This window comes from Lipotes vexillifer, unplaced genomic scaffold (genome assembly GCF_000442215.2).
Source record: "Lipotes vexillifer unplaced genomic scaffold, Lipotes_vexillifer_v1.1 scaffold1201, whole genome shotgun sequence".
In the NCBI taxonomy this organism is placed as follows: domain Eukaryota; kingdom Metazoa; phylum Chordata; class Mammalia; order Artiodactyla; family Lipotidae; genus Lipotes; species Lipotes vexillifer.
In genome coordinates this window covers 1,913,801-1,922,102 of record NW_006783542.1, presented here as the reverse complement: position 1 = coordinate 1,922,102, position 8,302 = coordinate 1,913,801, and the positions used below count along the sequence as shown (strand labels likewise).

Sequence of the window (8,302 nt, the reverse complement as noted above, 5' to 3'; positions counted from 1 at the left end):
TCAGCAGGGCGTGCCCAGGGCCAGGAGCGGTGGCGCCTCCCGGGGCTTGTGGAAGTGGACAGAGGTGGACAGCCCCGTCTGGAGCTTGGCGCCGGGGCTGTCGGTGGCTGCCGCCCCGCCGCAGCCCTCGCAGCAGCAGCAACAGCAGTCCAGGAAGGCGCGGCGCAGCGGCCGGCACACGCACAGGAGCAGTGCGGGCGTGACGGCCGCCTTGACGAATGTGGCGAACTGGCCGACCAGGCCCAGGAGGTCCAGGGTCTGGCGGGTGAGCGTGGCCGAGAGATAGGCGGCCACGACGTTGCACACGTTCTCGGGGAGGGTGCAGAGGGTGTAGACGGCGGTCAGGCCCACCACGGTGCCGCTGAGCTGGCCCTCGCGCCGCTCCTGCTGGCCCGGCCGGCACTCCGGCTTTCTGCCGGGCGGGCCCCACACCCGCCACGTCACCAGCTGGCAGGTGACCGTGAAGAGGACGGGCAGGCAGAAGTAGCAGCCGAAGGACCACCACGTCCGGGCGTTCTGGTAGGTCAAGACCAGCGAGTAGAGGGACTCGGGCAGGCGGGCCGAGGGCTTCATGACGCACGCGTCCACGGGGCCCGCAGCGGGGCCAGGCTCCTGCACCAGCTGCCAGAGCAGGAGCTCGGGCACAGCCAGCGTCATGGAGCCCACCCAGATGACCGCCAGCTTGGCCAGGATGGACGGGCACGGCTCGATGGGCCTGGCCTTGGGCAGGGTGCTGGTGGCCACGTGGAAGCGGTCAATGCCCAGGGCGCAGAGGCTGAAGGTGGTGACGCCGAGAGAGGAGACCTGCGGGGGGGCGGGGGGGAGGGCAGAGGCGGAGGTCAGCCCCAGGCAACTGAGGGGCTGGCTCAGACTGGAAGTGCACGGCAGGCGTGGGAAGGACAGTGGTGGCACTGCCATTCAGGGGCATTTCAGATCTCACGGCCAGGGTCTGACGGGACAAACCGGGCTCAGGTGGGACCAGGGCCTTGGTGGACGGCGGAGCTGAGTTTCCCCTGCAGGCCGCCCGACTCTTGCCGCCTGCTGCCTTGCCTCTGGGCCCAGGGACGAGCGACCGAGGCCCTACAGCCCCTTGTGCTCCTGAGACTTTGGGAAATCATCTCTGAGGACAAACATGGATGGAGACGTAGGGCTTCTGGTCCTGCCGGGTGCTTGGATGGCCTCACCCACCACGTCCATGGGGGAGTGGCCTTGGGGGGTGCAGGGCATACACTCTCCCACCCTCCTCGCCCTGCCCGGAGAGACCCAGGGCCAGCCCGAGTGGGGACGCAGCCCCCCCAGGCCGGCCTGTGCCCACTCCCTGCAGGCAGCTCACAGAGCACACAGGAAAACCACCCTGTGAGCAGAGAGGAAGCCAGAGCAGCAGGGAAGAAAGTGCCAGAGAGAAGTGACGGGGCTGGGGCGGGGCGGGGGGAGCTCCCAGCTCAGATGATGTCTGGGCACACTCAGGGCTGTGCTCAGTTCCCCCTCCGTCCAAGCACTCCCCTCTCCGGCTGGCTCCTGCCCCATCTCCAGGCAGGCCCCAGGCCAGGGCTCAGGCTAAACAACACGCCCTCTCCTTTCCTACATCTCAAAAATGGCCCCAAGCTGTATTTAGCTGCCTCCAGGTCCCTCCTGGGGTCTCCTGGGGCCTCCTTACAAAAGGGTGCTGGACGGTGCACTTGTCCCTCTACTCTCACCCGTCACCCCAGCCTCCAGGGAGGGCTCAGGGGTCACCTCTGTCCTCCAGGCCGTGGAGGGGGTTGGGCGGCATCCTGCCTATCAGGTGTGTTGGGACCCACAGTCGGGCAGGGGGCAGGGCCGGGCTCTCCTCGGCCACCAGCTCCATGCAGACAAGCGCTCTCGGGGGTCTTAGACCTTTCCCAGTAAAATCCACCACGTACTGAATTATTTCAGTTCTAAGCCCTTTGTAGACGTCACACATGTGAGCCTTCAGGGACTCACTCAGCTATGGTGGTGGCGGTCAGCCCCGACTCACAGAGGGAAGCAGAGGTTTGGGCAGGTTAAGTGGCTAACCACGGCCACTCAGCAGAGCCCAGGCTCTGACCCAGTCTGCCCAGTTCCAAGGCCCTGGCTCTGACCTCCCACAGCTCTCCTGGGCTCTGAGTGCCAGGTCACTAAGATGCAAGGGCTGTCCCCGGCCGGAGGGCCTCTTTCAGGCCTGAGCAGCTTGGGGCCACCGTTAGGTGGTCTTCCTGGGCTGGGAAGGACAGGAAAGGGCTGTACCGCCCGCTGAGCCTCAGAGAGTCCGTCCGGATATGAAGCCATCGCTAAGTCACGGGTCGGGGGCAGAGCTGGGAATAGGACAGTGTCCAGACGCTGATCCTAATTCCTTCCCCACCCAGGCCGGCTGCCCACTCGCTCGGCATCTCCCATTCCCCCGGGGGAAAGGTAGCCTTTGCCCCGAGAGGCTTTTTTGCTCACCCGCCCGGGGGGGGGGGGGGGGGGGCGGGGAGGGGCCACAGTCACCCCAGCGCTCACCCTTCCTCCTCCCACAGCGTAAGCAACGCGCAAAAGACTGCAGGCTGCTTTCCTGTTCCTGGCCAGACATGTTGGCCTTGCTGTGCCCCACGTAAATGCACATATATTGGTATATTTTTGCACTGTTTTGATTAAGCTGTATCCGTGTGATCTACACATCTATCAACACCCACGTGCTCATCCCAGCGTGGAAGTTCCCAGAGGTGGGGCCAGTGGTCACCTTGGAGCCGCAGCTGGAGGGCCAGCTGGTCTACCCTCTGGTCAGGAGACAGTGAAATGGGAGAGGAGCTGTGACCTGCCCAGGGACACCCCAATATGCCAGGGACAGAAGCTGACACTTGAGCCCCAGCTTTAGCTCCAGCCCCAGAACCAGGTCTCTCCTTCCAGAGGATGGAGAAGGCAGCTGACGGTGATGGCGGCGACAAGAGTCGCAGTGAGGGAGAGTCTTTCCTTCCTTCCGTGTTAGCACTCCCGGGAGTGGATACAGACTTGACCCCAGGGCCCTGACACCCGCCTGCTCGCTCGGGTACCTGAGAGCTCCCAGGAGCCAGTCCTGCATTTGTCTTGGGAGAGAAGCCGCGAGACAGAGCCCCAGGCCTGCGGGGCCTCGCACACCCTCGCAGCCCACATCCGGCAGCGCCCCCCCACCCCCACCCCGCAGGCTCTAGCAGGGCACACACTCACCTCCACGAAGGGCACAGCCCGGCAGGACACGTCACCCAGCAGCCTCTGCTTGGAGATCTCGTGGAAGATGACGACAGGGAGGCAGAGGAAGAGGACCAGGAAGTCCCAGAGGGCCAGGCTGGCGAGGATGCAGTTCCAGGCGCTCTTCAGGTGGTAGCTGTGCCATACGATGCACATGACTGCCAGGTTGCCCACGATGCCCACGGCAAACAGCACCAAGGCCAGGAGCAGCACGGTGTAGGCCCCGTAGGAGCTCTCCGTCACCGGGTACAGGGGGTTCTGGATCTGCAGCCGCCGGCCCGGCGTCCCCGTCGTGTTGCCCCGAGGCTCCTGCCTGCGGCCCCCAGGGACCACAGCCCGGTCCGGGTGGGCGCTGGCGGCCACCTGGGGCTCGGTGGGCTGCGGCCCGGTGGGGCGGATGGGCCGGGGGTACTCAGCCCACTCCTGGGGCACATACTGCTGCACCCCCTTGGCCTCCTCCTTGGTGCCACGCCCGCCCCGGCGCAGGGGGACGCCCCCGGGGACCCTGCCGGGACCCGCCGCTAACGCCACGGCAAGAGAGATGGCCAGAGGCCACGGCCACCGCATGGCCGGATGAGCGGCAGTGGCTGCCCACAAGCGGAGGCGAGGCCGGACCGAGTGCAGGGCCGACTCGACGGGCAGCTGGCTGGTGGGCCCGCCCCCATCGAGCGTCTGGCGTTGCCAGCCGGCTCCAGCACCCCCTCCATCCCCACCCCTAAGCCACCAGGCAGGGCAGGGCTGGGCCCTCTGCTGGACACAGGGCGCTCTGTGCCATCCGCAGGACACGCCTCCCCGGGCCCCCCGGGCAGCAGCGCTCAGACCTCTGCGGCCCCCAGAGGCCGGGCGCCCCCGGACTCAGGCGCTGGGGTCCTGGGGGGCGGGGGCGGGGGTGGGGTGGGGTGGAGGCAGGGCGCCGGCCCCTCCTCAGGAGGCCGGATAATCACTGTCGCTGTCATTTACTGAACCTGATGAGATCCCACACTCAGCCGGCTTCTGGATGAACCCTCACCACGGCCCTGCGGGGCGAGCGCCCTCAATCCCGTGTCTCGGGCTGGAGAGGTGACCAGTCACTTCCCCAGAGCTAAACCTGGCCCAGCTGGCCCGGAGCCTGGGCCTGACTCCAGACCTTCTGACCATCGCTGTTCTCAGTGGGCACGGGTCCACCTGCTTCCTGCGAACCACACAAAGTTCCCCTGAAAGGAACAGCCGCCCAAAACTTAAAGCACCGCATTCTGATCTGGACACAAGGCGGATGCACATTTGCAGCAACAGGTCTTTCCTGAGCACCTGCTGGGTTCTAGACACTCAGTACAAAAACGTAAAAGACCTCTGCCATCAAGGAGATCTTCAGTGCAGGGCGGGGGGGAATAAATATGTAAATAAATAATTATAGCTCAGGGATGGATGCTATGAAAGGCAAGGGACCAGCCGCCGAGGGAGCCCGAAGGAGGCTGGAGGCATCTGGAGGGCCTCCCAGAAGGGGCGACTTTTAAATGGACCTTGAAGAGCGGCTTCAAGCTCCCCAGACAGACAACGGGGAAGGCAGGGTGCTCAGGCAGAAGCAGCCTTTGCAAAGCCACGGGGGTGGGACAGCGGGTGCAGCGTGAGGACAGCAAGGCGGGCAGCAAGGGAGCAGGGAGGGGCGTGCGGGCAAGGAGCCTGGGAGGCGAGCAGAGGAAGGACCGGGAAGGGCCTTGTACGCCAGGCCCGGGGTGTTGGAGGAACTGGGGGGCTGCGGCTTGCTGAGCAGAGGACATGGCTTGAGCACGTCCCTGGGGAGGATCCCTGACGACGGCTGGGGTCACGCAGCCTGGGGCAGGGGCACCTGTCGAGACGCAGCTGTCTAGAAGATGGTGAGAAGCGGAGTCCAGGAAAGCCAAAGGCTGTGCGTGGGAGGGACACAGGTCACGGCTGACCCCAGGCCTGTGGTGACGGCGAGACACTCACCTGGGCAGGAAAGGTGAGGAGTCTGGGGTGGGGTTGGACGAAAACCTCTGCTCGTGCAGGTGAGTGGTCTGGGTAGAGATGCAGGAAAGAGTCACCTGCGGCCTAAGAGAAAGGCTGCAGCAGGATGCAGAGATACGGGGGTAGAGGTGGGGCTGCGGCTGCCCAGGTCTGTGCAGACACTTAGCGGGGAGGGCGCAGGGTGAGGCCCCAGGAGCTCCCACACTCATGAGAAAACGAAGAGAAAGTGAGGAGAGGAAGCGGCCGGGTTCCCGCTCCCTCGAGGCCAGAGAGGGAAGGCGGGCCGTCTGGGCAGCCAGAGCCAAAGGCCACTCACAGTCAGTGAGCAGGCCACGGTAAATGCTTGGCAGGATCATCATACTTCATCTTTACATTCTTACCCCAGCTCGGAGAGGTAAAGTAACTTTCCCAAAGACACACAGCTGGAATCCAAATTGCCGGTTTGTCCAACTCCAAAGCTGAAATTCTTAGCCACTCCTTTGCGTAGCCTGACAGAAGTTCAAAAGGGATCCCGAAGAGGCTCTACACCAACTCTCGTATTTTTCAGATGTGGAAACTGCAACCAGAGAAATCGTGCGCTAGGGCCAGGCACACACCAACACGACGCCGACCCCAGCCCGTCAGCCCTCTGCTGCTTCTGCTCTGAATATTCCGTACCGACTGCACCTCGGGGCAGGAGCTCTGTAAACCCTGGCCGCTGCAAGGGCACCCCGTCTGCCAGTCCTGGGCTCCCTTGGCTGTTTGGGGCAGTGGGGATGTCAGAGGCCACTAGGTGGAACCAGATGTTCAGAGATGGAAGTTCAGGGCTGCCTGCGCTCCAAGCCCTGCCCACAGACCCCGCGGCTGTCGGAGTCTCCACCGGGTGGGTTCCCCGGGCCGACCCCGGGGGCTGTGGAGATGCACCTGCCCTTCCACCCCACCCTCCTGGGGTGCCCAACTCGGCACCCTCACGGGTCGACCTCCCCAGCCGAGACTCCCGTCCTGGACCAAGCTGGTCCCCTACTCAGAGGCAGGCCACGGGGAAGGCGGAGATTTCCCAGCCCTTAGGGCCGGCTCACCTCCATCCCCGGAATTCCCCATCCTGCCCCCTGGGAATTCCCCAGTGAGCTGGCCTGGGAAGGTCCTGGGGCGGGAGGCGGTGGGAGCGGAACTGGGGCTGTCTCCTGGCGTGGAGTGGGGTGAGGGCCTTGGGGCTGCCGGGGCGGTGCCGCCCGAGAAGACAGTTCAGAGTTGACATTTTCTTGAGCAAGTTCCACTAGCCGGCCTTGCCCAGCGAACGGAACCACACAGTCCAGGCATGATTTCTTCGACGGTTCTGCCGCTTACGAGCTGTGTGACTTTGGGCGAGTACTGAACCTCTCTGAGCCTCGGCCGTAACGAGGGGACAGTAACAGACTAAATGGGCTCGTCTATGTCCATCGCTAGAACAGCGTCTGGTACACGGGAAGCACTAGATGAGGAGGAGCTGTTGCCATGGTAACTCACTTATTACCACAGCCTCACGAGGCAGGTGCTGTTATTATCCTCACTTTACAGATTTGGAAATTGAAGGACAGAGAGGTAGGAGGCAGCTGAAGAGGTGGGGGCGGGGGGCAAATTTGAGACAAGCCCTCCCCCACCGCACACCTTCCCCTCCAGCTGGCACCAGACCTGGGCGGGGTGTCCTCGGGACCCCACTGTGCCAGCCCTCTGGGATCCGGGCTCCGGGGGCCCAGGGGCACTGGGGGACAGGTGAAAGGGCATGGGTAGGTGTGCTTCTAAAGGTCAGAGGGTCAGGACCCCGCTCCCAACTCTAGGACGAGCCAGCCATCAGTCATCATTCCTCGTCCAAATGCCCGCTGAGCACCTACTGTGCGCCAGGCATTGTCGTAGACACTCGGGAAACAGTGAACAACATGGGCATGACCTCTGCCCCCCGAGATTCACATTCAAGGAAGGAGGCAGCCACTGAGAAAACTAACCCCCAAATAGCATACCTATAAATTGTGAGGAAGAACACGGGAAAAGGAGAGGGTGTCGTGCCATCCTGGAATCTCTCTGCCCTTCAGTTTTCTCTTGGGTAAAAGGTCAGGAGTATCACCAGAACCGGAGGCCTCCCAAGGATGCTGTTGCAGTAGAATGTGGGCATTGTGAAGGCAAGGTTTCCGCTGTAATGAGTGTGGTCCCTGGATCGCCCGCCGTGGGGAGCTGATTGATACGCCGGCTCAAGCAGACACTCGGGCGGGACCAGCACCCCCGCTTCAGCAAACCCTCCAGAGGATTTCGATGCAGTGCGTCAGGAACGCCCGCTGCATCGAACAGACAGGGTGGAATGGAGGCTGAGCTTGTAGGAGGGAGCAGACACAGGGAATGCTGATGTGGGGAGCTCCTGGACCTCAGACCCACCCAACTCTGACGAGCAGGGCCTGTCTCCCCGTCTGCTTCCTCAGTGCCTGGCATCCAGGAGTTGCTTGGAACATGTGTGTAAGGAAAAAAGAACATACAGTCAGCAGAGGCACAGAACTACCCACCAAGTCCTCCCTGCTTGGGGATCCCAAAGTCCCCTCAGTGAAGGAGTTGGGGCGAGGAAACCCCTGGCCTCCTCGACAGAAGGAAGACTTACAGCGGCCCAGATGGTCAGTGGGAAGACTTCACACCACCCCAAGACGCTCCTTCCCTGGGACTCTCCCCAGCATGGTGCTGGCTCTCCCAGACTGTCATGTTCCAATCAGGTCTCATCACCTCCTCTCTGTCTCCCACAGCCCAGCCCAGGCAAGGCTGGGATGTTCAAACACAGGGAAGGGCTCAGGATGCCACGGTGAGATAAGCACAGCCTGTTATGAGGAACCGATAATCTGGCCTGCAACGTGTCATCCCGCCCTCCAGACCCCAGGGCACCTCCGCTGAGCTCCGGCCAGCACTCAGCACCCTGAGCTCACCATAGACGAGGCTCTCTTCCCGTGGTGAAGTCAGGTCCTCTTACCTAAAGACGGCCCTCCATGTTAGCGTCTCCCGGTAAGGACCCTCCCGTAGCAGCATAACTTTGGGACCCAACTGGCTGGCCCCATCAGAACAAAATCCCAAATTTTTATGAGATACTTATACACTGTAGGAGGCAAGTGAGTCGTGCTGGCCTTTATTTAGCAGATGTTTA

General features: G+C 63.0%; 1 protein-coding gene across 1 annotated transcript; it reads right to left on the bottom strand.

The window, feature by feature from the left end:
• GPR37L1 (G protein-coupled receptor 37 like 1) lies at positions 1 to 3,771 on the bottom strand. Its single transcript, XM_007456151.1, has 2 exons — positions 3,184 to 3,771; positions 1 to 804 (listed from the first exon to the last, which is right to left on the bottom strand). The coding sequence occupies exons 1-2, from the start codon at positions 3,769 to 3,771 to the stop codon at positions 1 to 3; spliced, it is 1,392 nt and encodes a 463-aa protein (XP_007456213.1).
• Between the last annotated feature and the right edge of the window lie 4,531 nt (positions 3,772 to 8,302).